General features: G+C 43.6%; 1 protein-coding gene across 2 annotated transcripts in view; it reads left to right on the top strand.

Annotated features, from left to right (window-relative positions):
- Positions 1-12,344, top strand: part of SNX9 (sorting nexin 9) — a 112,268-nt gene extending 99,924 nt beyond the window's left edge. The window contains exons 14-19 of one of the 2 annotated variants that reach the window (XM_037741924.1): positions 3,051-3,128; positions 3,738-3,814; positions 5,392-5,481; positions 6,574-6,688; positions 8,824-8,915; positions 10,687-12,344. In XM_037741924.1, the coding sequence (XP_037597852.1) occupies positions 3,051-3,128; positions 3,738-3,814; positions 5,392-5,481; positions 6,574-6,688; positions 8,824-8,915; positions 10,687-10,734 (500 nt within the window). In that variant the 3' untranslated portion in view covers positions 10,735-12,344. The remainder of the gene's footprint in view (positions 1-3,050; positions 3,129-3,737; positions 3,815-5,391; positions 5,482-6,573; positions 6,689-8,823; positions 8,916-10,686) is intronic. The other variant, XM_017538628.2, reaches the window with a different exon arrangement.
- Positions 12,345-17,213: the final 4,869 nt, after the last annotated feature.

Genomic DNA, 17,213 nt, shown 5'->3' with positions numbered 1-17,213 from the left:
AGAGTGTCACTATGAGTCCCGGCTTTCTGCCCACTCTGCTGTGTGCCTGAGAGCTTCCTGCCTCCCTCTTTTTTTACTTTGTGTGTAGGCTGTGGTTCTGCTGAACGTTTTTCCTGTATTCCCCAGAACTGTGCAGCTTTGTCGCCACACATGTGGCCCAGGATCGAAAAACAGTCACGTATCCAGCTGTGGGGCTAATGCTGCCGGCTGCTGCCTGGTTTCCCCTCAGGCTCAGAGGCTGCAGAATGACTTGTCAGGCCCTGAAATGCTGGGATCACACTGCTGTTGAACGCGCAGATGTCTTTGACTACCTAGTAAAGTGCTAGGACTTTTCTCTCCTTTCTGTCTGGTTTGCCCTTATTGCTATGTCTCAACCTCTGGAGAAAAGGGACTTCTAATCTATCACTAAGAATTTTCTGGCCTTCACCTTCTAACACTGTACAGAGATATTGGTTATATTCCATTTAAAAAAATTTAAATGACTTATATTTTAAATTATGAGTAATATATATCAGCCCTTTGATGCTCAGCAGAGAAAAAGGATCTGTTAATTTTTTTTAAGATGGGGTTTTTATACTAAAGAAAAACAGTCAGAATTTGAAATCCAATAATAATTTTAAAAAGCAGGAAACTAAATGTGGAATGACCCGTAGATGAATTAATAAGATAGCACAGGAAAGACAATGGCAATATTACTGTTTATTCAATCCAGATCTGAAAATCCAAAGCCTTACACCAGGAGTCAGCAAACTATAGTCTGAGGGCCAAATCTGGCTTGCCACCTATTTTGTAAATAAAGTTTTATTGGAGCACACCCATACCCATTTATTTATATATTGTCTTTGGCTACATTTGTGTCATAATGGTAGAGTTGAGTAGTTTCAACAGAAACTTGTGGCTTTATAAAGCCTAAAACATTTACTATCTGGCACTTTGCAGAGGAAGTTTTCCAGGCCCTGCCTTACCTCAGCCATTGGCCAATGCTACTCTACCTCTTCCTCTACCAGCAGCAATACCAGTACCAGTGGCACTTTGCCATCCACATATTCTCTTATTCCAGTGAAACTTGTAGCATACCAGCTGTTTGTGCTTGAGGTGCAGACACGAGGAATAACAGTTGCTTCTTTCCCATAGCAAGGAAACATGATGCTGTATCCTAAATACATAGAATTAGCCCTGAGAAAATAATGTATACAAATACAGCATCTAGAAAACAAAACCTGTGTCAATACAGGTCACAGAGGATGACTCATGAACAAAAAGCAAAGTTGACATTGTTCTCTAAAGCAGAGGTCCCCAATCCCCAGGCCATGGACTGGTGCATGGACCATGACCGCGCATAGCAGGAGGCAAGTGAAGCTTCATCTCTATTTATAGGCATTACCGCCTGAGCTGAGCTCTGCCTCCTGTCAGATCAGCGATGGCATTAGATTCTCAGAGGAATTCACACCCTATTATGGGCCGCACCTGCAAGGGATCTAGGTTGTGAGCCCTTATGAGAATCTAATGCCTGATGATCTAAAGTGGAATACTTTCATCCCCAAACCATTCCCCCAGCCTGCTGTCTACCGGTGGAAAAGTGTCTTCCATGAAACCAGTCCCTGTTGCCAGAAAGGTTGGGGGACTGATCCTCTAAAGTAAGAATGAAGGAATTCTGTTTTAAAGGCAGTGAATTAATTTTGACTGTAAACTCTTACAAGACCATCATAACACATCATTTAAATCCATATGTTCTTCGAAAGCCATTTTTCCTGAGTGCAAATTTTACAATCCCATTTTTTAAGGATATCACAAAAATTTGGAATTACGGTATCTTTTAAAGAATTAAATCCCATATGTCTAATATCTGATCAACTCTATGTCCTATGTAATCCACAAGGCTAAATGTAGAAAGAAAATCCTGGCTTCAAGCTGCTCTTTTGTGGGATGGGGAAAGGGATTGAGGCACTTTGTTTAGGATTTGACTCAGGCATATCTCCTTCTCTTATTCAAAATAGTTCTTTAAAATTCCTAGTGTGTAGAATGAAAACAGCATACACTCTGCATGGTGAACCACATGCCAGGTGCCTTCAGCCTCAGGTAGAGAGGCAAAAACAGAGGCACTACAGGGTGGACAGTTTATTAAATTAACTGATGGAATTTTATTAGGCTCCTGTAATTTGGATTCATGTTTCCTGATAACTGCAGCTTATAGAACTTAACTCAAATGTCTCTGGCCAAAATATTTTTTAAAGAAACGTTAAAAGTTTAATTTTTCTCCTTTAAAACTGTAATGAGTCTCTAAATGCAAATAATAGTTTCTTTTGAAAGGCTACATTTAAGGGGACTCTGTACAAATGCAGATAAAGTAGCCTAAGGTGCGGAGACTCTTGGGAATTCTCCAAAGTGATGCGAGAATTTTAGCACCTTAAAAAGAAACCTTAGAGACCATTTAGTGAAATCATCTCATTATACAGATGAGGAAACTCAGACCCCGCTTCTCTGGTCTTGCAAAGTCTGACTGTTGTATTTTTCTCCACATCTTGTTGGTTTCAGTCTTTGGTGGTTATGGTTTGTAAATGGTCATTTATGCATCTGTAACAGAGGGGGAAAGGCTACGTATTTGGAATTGGAAGTCCACGTCCACCATTTATTAGCCATGTGACAAGTCAGTTCTGTGAGCCTTGTTTTCCTAATCCTCAGCATGAGGATGGTATCTCTGCATCTGGTAGAGGGGCTATCATGATGATCAAGCACAGTCTTGCTGAAAGTACTTGGTAAACTAGAAACCACCTAAAGGTGCTTCCATTTTACTTACATCTCATTCGGTGAGTGAGAATGTAGAAGTGATTGTCAGTAATAATGGCATCTACCATTAATTGAACGATCAATTAAAAACAATCCAAAAAATCATTCATTGAAAAACAATCACTTTTGCAACAATATTTTATGAAGGAATATAGACTATTTTGAATCACTTCATTTCTATAACATAATCACTTTTAGGAAACAGTTTAATCCCATTTCAGTTTGCTCAGAAGACTAATGGTTTATTGCATTTTCTCTTTCAGCATTACCAAAGGAATATCAGAAGATAGGAAAGGCCTTGCAGAGTTTAGCCACGGTGTTCAGTTCTAGTGGCTATCAAGGTGTGTCTTTATTCATTCATTCAGTTGGCCTTTAGAGCCTTTTCCAGACCTGTCGGCTGCTTAGGATCCTGTGGATGACAACTCCCTCCTCAGTGAAGTACCCTGGTTATTGGTGTGTAAATTGGCTAGGCTGCTGCACTTAGTGTTGAGTACAGCACCCCACAAAAAGAAATGTGAAGGGAAAAAAGGGGGTGAGGGAGAAGAATCCACAGATGTAAGAAACACATCAGTTCTGTGCTTTGTGGACCTTTACAGCCTGATATAGGCAGCCAGCTTGCCCTGAGAGGCCTCATTGTAGCAGAGTGACAGTCTCGTCTTAGGTGTCATAATGGTACTGCCTTATGTTTCAGAGTCCTCAACTATTAGGATTTGTGGATGAGATGCTGCTGTCCAGTGAGAGGGTGTCGGGTGTGGGTAAACAAAGGCTGGCGAGCACTGCCAGTGGAGAAGGCAGATGGCGGGCGATGGGCATTCATTCTATTCCCACTAGTTTTGAAAATGTTTGAAAGCTTCAACAATATTTACCAGTCAAATCTATAATAAAATTTTTAATAAGTGAAAAGAAAATGTATGTAACTTGTAACCACTGATAAAACTGATCATTTTCAGGTGAAACAGATCTCAACGATGCAATAACAGAAGCAGGAAAGACTTATGAAGAAATTGCCAGTCTTGTGGCAGAACAGGTACTAACATAATCACACAATTCTAATTAAGATTTTAGGCTGTCTAGTCCACATATTTTAATTTAAAATCTATCTTATGACAAACTTCCCAAATAAGTACCCTCTTCTTTTCTGTTTCTGTGTATCTTTGTTAATTGTATTTAATAATGGTTTCTTAGGTTAAGCCAAAGTGGGTGGATAAATTTGTCATCAAGAAATCTAAATAGGCCAGGCACAGTGGCTCACACCTGTAATCTGGCAGTTTGGGAGGCCAAGGCGGGTGAATCACTTGAGTCCAGGAGTTTGAGACCAGCCTGGGCAACACAGCGAACCCCTAAAAATTAGCCAGGTAGGCCGGGCGCAGTGGCTCAAGCCTGTAATCCCAGCACTTTGGGAGGCCTAGGCGGGTGGATCACGAGGTCAAGAGATCGAGACCATCCTGGTCAACACGGTGAAACCCCGTCTCTACTAAAAATACAAAAACATTAGCTGGGCATGGTGGCACGTGCCTGTAATCCCAGCTACTGAGGAGGTTGAGGCAGGAGAATTGCCTGAACCCAGGAGGCGGAGGTTGCGGTGAGCCGAGATCGCGCCATTGCACTCCAGCCTGGGTAACAAGAGTGAAACTCCGTCTCAAAAAAAAAAAATTAGCCAGGTGTAGGGGTGTACACCTGTGGTTCCAGCTACTCGGGAGGCTGAGGTAGGAAGATCACTTGGGCCCGGGAAGTCAAGGCTACAGTGAGCCGTGATCATACCACTGCACTCCAGCCTGGGTGACAGAGTGTGACTCTATCTCAAAAGAAAAAGAAATATAAATGAATACAATCCAGCATTGATCCCTGCAATCCGTTCTTAGCCATCAGTGGATTCTAATGAACAGGAAAGAACGCTGGCTCAGGTCTGTATGGACCATTGCTTAGCCTCTCTGAGCCATGGTTTCCTCATCTGTTCATCTGCAGTGGTAGTGCCTACCCTGTATGATTCTCAAGATTTAAGAGCTCATAAATAAAAAGCACCTGCTACAGTCCCCAGGACAGGGCAGGTCCTTGTCATAGCCACATAGGTTTAGCTTTTATTGGAGTCTTTAGAAGCCCAATTTCAGGGTTTTTGGTTTTTTGTTTTTTTTTTAAATAACAGATTTAAAAAGTATTCATTTTAGAAATGTGAGTAACATAGCTACTAAAATTATAATTCAGAAAAAATGGAAAAATGTAAAATGATTACTAGGTGTTTTAATAATATTTTTATGTTCTCTGCTCATGTTTAGAAGTTAAACTACAGCAGCTCATTTGCTTGTATATAAACGTACAGTATTAGATGAACTTTTTTCCTTTGTGGTGGTGTATTTTGGGCCATGTCAAAATAATTTTACAAACCAACTTAAATATTATATGTTTTGTCATTTTCTTTATAACATATGATTCAAAATATGGCAGTCTTTGGAGTTATTTCCTTTTAGAAAAAGGAATGTGAATGCTTCACACTCAGTAATTTAGTGTAGCACATGCAGGATTTATAGTCTTTGGATATAATAGTTACCTTTTCCTGGATTTTCTGAATTTCTCTGCCAGTAACAACCAGCTTGTATCTTGTTATAGCCAAAGAAAGATCTCCATTTCCTGATGGAATGTAATCACGAGTATAAAGGTTTTCTTGGCTGCTTCCCTGACATCATTGGCACTCACAAGGTAACCTGATCGTAGACATTTAAAGAATGCACCACCAGACGAAGCAGGCATGTGTGTGTAGTCGTCGGTATAGGTTTTATAGCTTTATTATTAAAAAGGAAACAATAGATAATTCAGGTTTTGTAACTGACTTTTAAAATTGGTTTGGAGTGTCTTCACATATTAATTCTGGTTTTCTTTCCCTTTTTAAAAATCTGTACATCACCTCAGGCATGAGTTGTGAGTATTTTATGTCAACCATAGTAGTCTAGTATATTGCGACGTACTTGGATTTGTTAGGAAAACCTCTGCCAAGGGCTGGTCTGTGATCTGAACAGTCCTGGCATGTGGCCATTTTAGCATTCTGCTTTATAACTGAAACAATGGTGAAGGGGTTGCATAGGTAAATTAGGTTTGTACAACTTCAGGTAACTTAACATAAAACTCAGAACAGTGAGCTTCTTGTAGAAACGTATGCCAGCAGCATCAGAGTTGTAGGCCTGGAGCCTAATGTATGCATGAGTATAGAGCTTTTCTTTCCAGACAGCCCTAAGTAATGAGCAGCATGATGATACTGGAGTGGGAAATGTTTGGCAGCGTTTCCCACCACTTCCATCTAAGTCTTTACATTGATTCAGTGCCTCTTACAAAAATCTAAGTAAAGCCCTGACTTAAAATCAGCGCGCTTAAGCACTAGCTTATAAAATATTCTGTTGTATAAAAGGAGAGACGGAGACTGCCTGTGTGCACACACTACCCTGTACCTAACCAAATGACTCGAAACTTGCTAATGCCTGATTGCCATGATGTGCTACTCTTCCAATGGCACTGGCTTCTGAATATTACAGAGATGGTGTGCTGTTTGGTCTTCTCTTTTTTTGTAGCTTAAAACTTTTCATTTTAGCTTAGTTACGTTTTTCAAGAATAGCAACCGTTTTGCTTCCAAGGGACTTGAAGGAAGTTAAATTCAGATGCTTTCCTTTCTTCTTATTTTGTGGACATATTTCCTGTTCAGTAGCAAATCAGTTACAGACTATATTAGCATTGTTATATTTTAAACTAATGACTAATCATTTTAGCTTAATTAATACTGTTGCATTTTCTATTTCACAGGGAGCAATAGAAAAAGTGAAAGAAAGTGACAAACTAGTTGCAACAAGTAAAATCACCCCACAAGACAAACAGAACATGGTGAAGAGAGTCAGCACCATGTCTTACGCGTTGCAAGGTGAGATCAAAGGGTCCTTATGAGGTGCTGGTGGGGATTTTTTCCCCCAGCAAAGTTTGCCTTGCTAGAGAGAAATCCAAATGTGAGCAGCAGTTAAGCCCCTTGTTTGCAGGATCCCAATGTTGATGAAAATCTGTGATATTTATTCAGTTTTTCACCTGTCTACCTTATGTAGCTATGGATGACAGCTTAATTAAAACTGCACATTTTATTATTTCTCAGAGACATGGAAGATTCCTTTTGTAACCTGTGATGTCATCATGCTCTATTAAATGCCAGAGCTCAGCTTTTAGCAGTCTGTCACCTGCATGCCTTGGGATCGTGGAATGCGAAGGGGTTTGGATATGTCATTGTAGGCAGTTTTTTTTGTGTTTTTTTTTTTTTTTTTTTTTAAAAAGACATTAAAGTGTATAGGTTTGAGTGTTTTTGAGCAGATGAGAGCAGCAAATGGATTTTTCCTGTTGGTGGACGGGTGGATGGCACTGACGTGGGCAGAGGAGAATGGAGAGGGTGTTCTGCTGGGAACAAAAGCCACAAAATCGTGTTGCTAGATTGTGTCATGGGCATGAAAGAGTAACACATACTTAGAGGTTATTGGGAAGTAAGTTTGGATTGTGAAAGAACTTGAAAGCTCTAGACTTGATGTGGGTGTTAAGAACCATTAAAAGGTTTTTAAGGGAGAGAAAAAAATCAATCCTCAAGGGAGAAGGATTTGATATGTACGGAGGGGATTGGAGGGCGCAGACACTGTCCCGGAGCCCGGCCAGAAAACCATTGCTAGTGTAGTCTGAGCTTTGAGGACCTACAGATGTGGTCCTGGGAAGAAGAGAATGAAGCACATTCGCAGGCTTTTCCAAGGAGCAGCCTTCAAGACTGGGGCATTCATGGGAGACAGAGAAGGACGAGGGAGTGCCCAAAGCCAAGGCCACAGCAGCAAAAACAAGGAAACCTGATGGAAGTTTTGGGTTTTGAAGGGTTCGAAATGGGGAATTTGGTTTTGAACTTGTGTTTGAGGTTATCAAATTGATAAATAAAAAGCCTTGTACAACTTCAAATAACTGATGTAAAAGGTAGAGCAGTTTGCATGTCGTGGGAATCTGTGCAGACGCTGGCTTTCTAGGCCTGGAGTGTTTGGGAGAAGATGGCGTGGGAGGCGTCCGAGGGAGGTGATGAGGCCCTCTGATGACAAAAACACCTCCAGTGTTGGGCAGATGGGAACAGACAAATAAGCAATCCATGTATTCAGCAAAGATGAAGAAAGGTTATCCTTCAGCATCCAATCCTCCTGCCCAGTGAGAGGTTGAGTTCTGACAGCGTTGCTGGTGCTCAGGGGCAACAAAGGTCCCCATACTGAAGAAGGGCCCGCCCAATGTCCCACATGCTGCCCAGCCTTTTACCAGACACCTCCTGAAGCAGTTGCTGCACAGGACGGGGCGGGGCAGGGCCCCCAGGTGCTGCCTTGCTAGGTCCAGCGCAGACGCACTGGAGGCTTTGACCTGCGGTCATCTGTAGCAAATGTGACAGTGTTTTCTATTGGATCGATTGTGTTAGAGTAATAGTCCACATTTGGGTGATTTATCTGTATTGCATTTTATAGTATTTAATATGCAAGTCAGTGAAAGTCATTTATTTACTAGAAAGTAATGTTTGTCATTCACTGTTCAACATTTTGTTTTGCTTTGTTTGAGACAGTCTCACTCTGTCGCCCAGGCTGGAGTGCAGTGGTGCCATCTTGGCTCACTGCAACCTCCATCTCCCAGGTTTAAGCAATTCTGCTGCCTCAGCCTCCCAAGTAGCTGAGATTACAAGTGCCTGCCACCACACCCAGCTAATTTTTGTATTTTTAGTAGAGATGGGGTTTTGCCATGTTGACAAAGCTGGTCTCGAACTCCTGGCCTCAGGTGATCCATTCACCTTGGCCTCCCAAAGTGCTGAGATTACAGATGTGAGCCACTGTGCCCAGCTCAACATGTTTTTCCAGCCTCTTTATAGAGTGATTTGCCAAGAACTGGCACTGTACTGCAGCAGCCAGATTAGGTCAGGTTGATGATTAACTGTAACCGAGCAGAGAAACCAGGTGTTGTCATTTGAAAACTTGGAGGGAAAACTGATGGATGTTTTCGTTTTGGTTGTAGCTGAGATGAATCACTTTCACAGTAACCGGATCTATGATTACAACAGCGTCATCCGCCTGTACCTGGAGCAGCAAGTGCAGTTTTACGAAACGGTGAGTGAGCCTCCGCGCGCCTTTTGCATGTGCTCCAGGAGCGGGTTCCGGTAAACCACTTTGACCATGTAAAGTTAATCTGTTTATCGTCTTTAATCCTAAATAATAAAGGAGCCTGAATTTTGGACAGGATTTGTTTTTTAATCTCCTAATTCCATCCGCCCTTTGCTTTTTGGGTAACACTGGGTTAAAAAGGTTTTCTCCTGAAGAAGGGGTCTTGGATGCTAGTTGCGAGGCCCCAAGAAGTTCCTTATTGTGCGGCCCCTTCCCCTCTGTCACAGCTTCTCTGTGCCTCTGTGCACCAGGAACGGTGCTGAATGAGATGAGGTCACCCTGCCGTCCCTGGGGCTCCGGCGGCAGCTGGAACAGGAGCCTGGCACCACACAGGAAACCAAAGGCAGCCTTTGCTTTTTGTGAATGAGGTTTTCACAGTGCACCATGGAAATCGCAGAGAGAGAGAAAAAAAAAAAAAAGCAAGACCAGGGATGGTTCTATTCGCAAAGTAATAATGAAAACTTAAATTTTCTTACCTCTGCCTAGTAATTTTGTTGTTAACCAGAGTATATAGAAAACAAAGATCCAGTAGCATGTTCACCTAGGCACCTGCAGGTAAGGTCTGCAAATGGAAAATCCAGCCTCTGCTGGCTGCTAGCTGCCTACCCAGCTCTCCTCTGGTAAGCCACATTCAAGGGGAGTGGTGAGCCAGCATTTTACTCCCAGCCATGCTAGTGGCCTCTGCGAGCCGGACGCTGCTGAAAACCCCCGTCTCCAACAGTCAGTTCTTCAAGGGGAGCTGTGCTTGATGTGCCTAATGTGTATTGGTGAATTGTGTCTTGGACAGTTGGTTTGGGTGACTAACTTATGGGAGGAAGTCACCTAAGCCCTGTCCTCCCTTGCAGGACATGGGGCCGGGGCTCTTTGAACGCACACTTTCCCTCCGTTGGTGCTGTTGTGTGTCTTTCATTGTGTATTAGAATAGAGCAGAGTGTATTTGTGTGAGAAAATAATGCAAGGGCAACTCTCAGAATTTTGAAAATGTTGATTTATTGATTTTCAAATCCAAGTATAGTATCGTTATTTATGACATTGTCGTTCAGAATCAAAAACCATGTATTTCATCACTGTCTTTGCATAAATATAAGTGGCTGATAGAACATTGCCAGGTTTTAGATCTAATGCTTTATGGTAAAGTAACCCTTAAGTTATTAAAATGTGCATGTGTTCATGAGTGGGACATGTGTTGAGCATTTCTTATATGCCAAGCCCTCACTCCAGATGCTTAGTGTCCCGGGATGGGTGAGGCAGCCATGCCAGGAGGCCCGGCACAGAACCTTGTTAGCGTCATAGGCAGGCTTATGCTGTTTGCACACTTTGCAGTGACAGAGCAGGTGTGGCCAGGGCAATACAACCTTCAGGGGAGTCTGGAAGCTTATACTCTTCCAGGAAAGGAGGGGCCTCTAGGCAAGCATGAAGCGCCTGTGCCCGGCTCATCTGAGGAAAAGCAGGTGGTCTGGAAGTGCCACTAGGGCAGAGGTGGGAGAACGCACAGACGCCACCTGGTGGGAAGGGACCTCCAGGGCCAGCTCGCCAGCGCCTTTTGGGATTAAGGTCTCTCCAGCAGCAATGCAGGGCGGGGCTGGTGCCAAAAAGACCAGTTAAAGAATTGGAACGTGTGTAACGTTGAAGTTGTCAAGAGTTGTGAGTGGTAGAACCCTGCGAGGCCATAACCGGAGTGCTGTCTCAGTGTGGTTTTGTTTTGCTTTCTTGTCAGATTGCAGAAAAGCTGAGGCAGGCCCTCAGCCGCTTCCCGGTGATGTAGGACCCAGCGGGGCTTGCAGAGAAGGCGGCGCGCTTCCTCCTGACTTGGGGCAATGCAATTCAAAACTGTTTCCCCCTATTATTCAGAAAAAAAGGCAACAAAACCAAAAAGAAACAGAGTTGCAAAAAAATGCATTTATTTCATTAACCAGCCTAAATGCATCAGCTATTTAGGGATGGTCTTTTGTTCATTTCCACATCCATTATTTAAACCAGTGGCAATTGTGTCTATTTTTAGAAAGTACTTAAAAGTTACCAGAGTTTTCCATTGAAAGGGGTTTCTCCCCGCTGATATTTTACAGAGTCATAATTTATAAGTCTCCCACAATCTTCCAGTTCTTACCCAGCATCAGATAATTACTACTTTCTTAAAAATATGAAATATGCCAGAATAAAAATCTATATATGTTTTGTCTATTTTTATAACTCCTCAGTCCTCTGGGTTCCTCTCATTGGCGGAGTCTGCATGCCTTTCACTGCCACAGCCACGGCCCAGGTGCATATACTTCCTGAGGAAGGATGCAGGGGCCGGGGCTGTTAGCGCCTTCACGGTGCATGGCAGGTGTGCCGTCCCATGTCCCTGCAGGGGGACCCCGCAGCCTGGCAGATGAGCAGATCCCCCTGGCCACCCGTGTCCTCAGCATTATTTCTGATGTGTTGCTCTTCTGTGAGGACCAGCGCTTTCTGTCTTTGCACGGCCTTCCTAATCACCATTAAGGCATCTTCTATGCCATAAAGAATAGAGGGACTTTTTTGAGAGTTCTGTGGCTTTGGCCTGAGGGTGAGTGGCTGTGCTGAGGCCTGTGCTCAGGAGGGCCCGAGGGAGGGAGCGCGCCCTGCACCCGGAGCCTCTGGCCCCTTCTTGCTCCTGGGCTGCTCACCAGCTGTGATGAGAAGCGCTGCCGTGGGCGTGGCACACTGCTTGGTTTGGATGGTGGGCTCGTGGCCACTTGGTGTCTTCAGCAAAGAGAAAAGGCAGAGTTTAGCACCCCTGCCCTCCCCATTCGATGGAAAAGGTTGCAGCCTGAACAGTGTGCAGAATCCCTGGGGCTCTGACGCTGGAGAGAAAGCACAGGCCAGTGCCCTTCCCAGCTACACCCGAAGCCTCAGATGAGACGTTTCCAAGCACCAGCACTTCAGCTCGTGGCATAAAGCGAAACAGGAGCTTGGCGCAGCGTCAGCTCTAACTCTGAACACTGGCAGACACCACCTCACTCCTGCGGAGGGGCGCTTCCGTCTCACAGGTGCCTTACCGCGCGCCCTCCCACTGCTTGGTCTTGCTGACCTAATAATGACAGGAAATGGAAAGCCTGGGCCAGCGTAAAAATGAAACCAAAAATAAGATGAGGAAATCAAATGAATATGAGAACATCTTGTTCTTCAGTGTCACGGGTTTTTGTTAATGTTTCGTAAGTAATTTTCCCCACTTGATTTTTCTTCTATAAAATCCCATAGAACAATGTTTATGCTACAGCCATTTAATATATGTACAAATTGTAAAGAATATGTATAAATGTTTTACACGAATATAAGAGCATGTAGAAGCCAACGTATAAATAAATTGTTTAAAAAACGCTGTACAGTAAATTCTCAAAGCACTTTTTCAAAACACTTTCTGGTCTTTGTGTGTGATTTTTGTTATTAAGGACTGCTTACTCCAGCTGCTGAAAATGGTCCAGGTAATGAATTCATCCCCGTATCCTGTTTCTTCTGACATGAAGTCATCGTTTCAGTTCCGTAAGTCGGTGTTGTAGTCCGGGAAGCATATCATACACACCAGGGAGTGCAAGAGGCAGACACTCATGCCTTGTGTCCGCCCTCCGGGTATTTGGATTTGACTGGTATGAGGCAGGGGCCAGGAAAGTGAAAAAGGGATGGGGGAAGGGAGATGGCATGGGCTCTTCAGAGTGGTGGTGGCCAACTGTGAGCCAGGAAAAGCAGAGCGATTGTGAAAGAAAATAAGAGAATCCACGGGTTTAATACCTGGAAGACTCTCCTTCAAGTATCCAAGTATTTATGGCATAGCGTATATATCCTTCTCGGGGGTCACATACACCATGTGGTCCTTAGACATGTTGATGTTTTGATTTTTAATTATTTGTATCAACCTGTAGATATTACAGAAGAGCTGTAGTTGTACAATCATAACTTTTACAAATACAGTGGAAAAAAACCTAAGTATTTGGAGAGGAGAGATGAAGGCATGGTGGGAGAAAAGGTCCGTCCCCTCAACCAAGTGACCCCAGTCGCCTCCCACCAGGAGCAGCATTCCAGGATGTCAGCCCCCTGCGTGGTTGTAGGTGTTGGGGTCACCGAGAAAGAGGGAGGACTCACAGAGGCACGGGGTGGAACAACGTGGCCTTGTTCATTTTCTTATTGGTGACTTTATTCACTTTCTTATTTCTTTCTTTTGGTAGCTTTATTCATTTTCTTATTCTGTCATTTCGAAAATGTTTTCTTACAAAAGTACCTACTGGATGTGGGATTTGACGTTGCCCTGCTTACAAGCAAATCAGTTAGTCTGTTGCTGTTCGTGGATGCTGGCAGGGGACATGAGAATCCTGGGTGTACTCACATAGAGAAGAGACAGCATGATCTACTTCTCTCATGGGCTTCAGACCCGGGCGCCCCCCCATACCCAGTGGGCAGGGTTGACAGGCTGATCCCTGCCTAACGACTGGGAATCCAGAAGCTCACAGTCTACTTAAGTATGCATTTATTTTTGAGACAGTCTCGCTCTGTGGCCCAGGCTGGAGTGCGGTGGTGTGATCTCAGTTCACTACAACCTCTGCCTCCTGATTTAAGCGATTCTCCTGCCTCAACCTCCCGAGTAACGGGGATTACAGGCACATGCCACCACACACAGCTAATGTTTTTTTTGTATTTTTAGTCAAGACAGGGTTTCACCATGTTAGCCAGACTGGTCTTGAACTCCTGACCTCAGGTAATCTGCCCACCTCAGCCTCCCAAAGTGCTGGGGTTACAGGCATGAGCCACCACACCCAACCTCACAGTCTATAAAGTAGTCAGAGTAAAAAACGAGAGATTGCGGAATGGAACTGAACAGTGATGGGTGAGAAGGGTCCTGTTTTTCCTCTGTGCGTCTCAAAACAAAAAGGGATTGAAAATTGAACAGGTTGGAAAAATTGAGTTACACACACAGAGGCTATGTAACTCAATTTTTCTAACCTGTTCAATTTTAAACCCCTTTCTTTTTAGATGGAGTCTTGCCCTGTCACCAGCTGGAGTGCAGAGGCACGATCTCCACTCACTGCAGCCTCTACCTCCCAGTCTCAAGCGATTCTCCTGCCTCAGCCTCCTGAGTAGCTGGGACTACAGGCACACGCCACCACCCCCAACTGATTTTTGTATTTTTAATAGTGATGGTGTTTCACCATGTTGGCCAGGATGGTCATGATCTCTTGACCTTGTGATCTGCCCACCTCTGCCTCCCAGAGTGCTGGGATTACATGCGTGAGCCATCACACCCGGTCTGATTTTAAATCCCTTTCTGCAAGCAAGTAGAAAGCAATGAGTTTCCCCTTTGGGGAGAATGTTTTTCTGTGGGTCTCTTGCACTCCGCCTGGCTTTTTTGCCGTGTGAAGAACACAGATCCCTGACTGCTCTTCATCCAGGCCACCCCTCCACACTGCGTGTGTAGCAAGCAACTTGAGGGACAAGGTCACGTCTTGGAAGGAGCACAGGCTTGCCTACTGCTTGCTGTAAAACAGTGGGTTTTCCAGCTTCATGTCCTCCTCTAACAACCCACTGTTTGCACAGGCACCCTCTGGCCACTCAGGGCTCCACCAAGGGACTGGCTGGGCAAGAACTGGAGCCCGTGCTGCTTGTCGCAGTATGGCTCATCAGGTCCTTTGTCTCTGACCAGGAGTCTCATGCCTCCTGCCAGTGTACATGGAACAGTAACAGACTAACATATTTGCTTGTAAGTAGGGCAACATCAAATCCCAGACCCAGCAGGTACTTTTGTAAGAAAATATTTTTTAAATGACAGTAAATAAAGCCACCAAAAAGTTACACACTAGCTTAGACTGCTGGAAGATGAGGAATGGTCTTTCACATCGCGTCAGCATACAGTAAAAAGAACCAGAACAAGTTGAGATTTCATCAAAGCAGAAATGAGAATGTTTGGAATGCATTGGCAATTCAGAGGACAAAAAACAAGGTTGTCTGAAGATCACGAAGCCCCGTGGGACAAGATGGCTTAGTTTCTAAGCTTGGAGGTCTTTGGGTGGGATCCATATCTTAGAAAAAATTGCCAAATCTAGTGAATCAGTCTGTAGGATTTGCAGAACTCTGAAGAGGGAGAATGACAGGTCATGTGAGCTTCAGTCCAGGAACTATGTGAGCTTTGAAAGAACCACTCTTTTGAAGTACTATTTTTTAAAGGTTGGGCAACTTCCCACCTGGCTTGCCTCTGAGTGGAGGAGGTACCTAGTGCTGGGTGAGGGAGGCCAAGGGTTTGGCTTAGGGGATGCCATTAATTCTGGAGAGAAGCCATTGACTGAACTGAAAAATGCTAGGTTATCAGCAAGCTGGAGTTACACCCTGCTCCGCTGGGTACAATGTGATGGTGAGCATGGGCATGGGTGGCTGCCACCACCAAATATCCAAGGCTGCAGGGAACAGGTAGCCCCATCACTTGTCATTAAAACAGTACTTCTCAACCAGAAGTCCTCTTGCTCTTCAGTATTCGGCTGCTTCTGGAGACAGTCGCTGAGGGATGTTACTGTCATCTAGTGGATCCTACAATGCACAGCACAGCCTCCGTGATAAAGAACTATTTGCCCAAAATGTCAGTGGTGCCAAGGTTGAGAAGCCTTGCTTTAAAGCAGACAACTGCTGTTTAGTGATAAATAGGCATTTTCAGATACGTACAGAAGGAGCTCAATAAATGCCCGTGGATAAGGATAAAAAACCATTATCAATAAAATCTAAGAGACCAGCGTAGTGCAGAAATAGAGTGATGGAGAAATCTCAAGGGTGTTGAGGATTCAGCTTCTCCATTTGTTCTTTGGGGATGTGATTAGGAGTGATCTTTATTATAAAATCATGGTTTTTTGAATTTTTTTAAAATGAGGTTGTATTATAAAAAAATTTTTAAGCTGTTAGCTTTGGTTTCCCAAATCACATGTTGACTAAACGTTCATTAGTACCGACTGTGAACCAGACTGTGAACTGATTTTCCTTTCCACATACAAATATCATTTCATGCTTATGTCGACCCTGGGATGTGAGAACCGTCAAAAGTTTGCAGACTTTTCTTCCAGTGAAGAAACACTTGGTAATGTAAAGATAATTGAATTGTCAGGAGCCAACGGTCCCAACTCGGATACCAACATCTGTCCCCTTGAACAAGTCGTTGAGCTCTTGTCTGCTCATCTCCAGAGTGATGAAAACAGATACATCCAAAAGCCCTTCCCACCTGTGGGACCCTCCCTGCATCACTCAGAGAAGAGCAGGGGCGTGGTCCCAGGCCAGGGACTCCTGCTTCAGCCAGGGGCAGCACCTCTGAAACACACCCAAGGCCTGCCTACCAAGTGTCCCCTGGGTGACCCTCACAGAGTCACCTACAAAGGTGGGAGATGCTCTTTTTCTCTTGTTTCAGTAACTTATGGAAACATGGATTTCTGTTTATTCCATGTATTACAATTATTTGCAGACATGATTTTTAGATCCTCATTTGTCCCAAATTTGGCCATTGGGAATCTGTCTTATGTGAATTGATGACTGTGGTCTCACGTAATTTTGTATCCTTTATCTGTGCTTTCTTTGTGCTTTTTCATGCTGTGGCAGTCTTCCTAATGACCATTTTTCAATGCCTACACATAAGTCGACGTACCAGTTTCCAATAGTTGGACATTTAGATGTAAAATTTTTCTTTAGCTTTTATTTCTAACTATATCAATGAGCGCTAATGCACCATCATCATGGGGTAGTTAAGACTACAAGTATTTGTTTTTATTTTATTGTAAAATATGCATAGCGTGAAATTTACCATTTTAGACATTTTTAAGTGCACAGTTTCGTGGCATTAAGTGCTTTAACATTATTGTGTAACCATTATCATCATCCATTTCCAGAACTTTTTCATCTTCCCAGACTGAAACCCTGTACCCATTAAATAGTAATTCCCCATTTCTCCTCCTCCACCCTGGCACCCACCCTTCTACTCTTTCTCTATGACTCTGACTGCTCTAGGGACCTCGTAGAGGTTCTCTATGATATCTGTTCTCTATGACCTAGTTCACTTAGCATGACGTCTACAAAGGTTTCTCCATGTGTTTTCTCATAAGAATTTTGTAGGTTTGATTCTGAAAAGACAAAGTATTTTTAAAGTACAGTCGTAAAACAGAGACCTACTCAAACTATTCCAAAAAATAAAGGAGAGAATACTTCCAAACTCATTCTGCTAGGCCAGTATTACCCTGATAACAAAACCAGCCAAAGACACATCAAAAA

Source organism: Cebus imitator, unplaced genomic scaffold (genome assembly GCF_001604975.1).
Source record: "Cebus imitator isolate Cc_AM_T3 unplaced genomic scaffold, Cebus_imitator-1.0 Scaffold6, whole genome shotgun sequence".
Taxonomy (NCBI): Eukaryota; Metazoa; Chordata; class Mammalia; order Primates; family Cebidae; genus Cebus; species Cebus imitator.
Note: the sequence above shows the minus strand (reverse complement) of the source record. Positions and strands in the feature narration are given on the sequence as shown.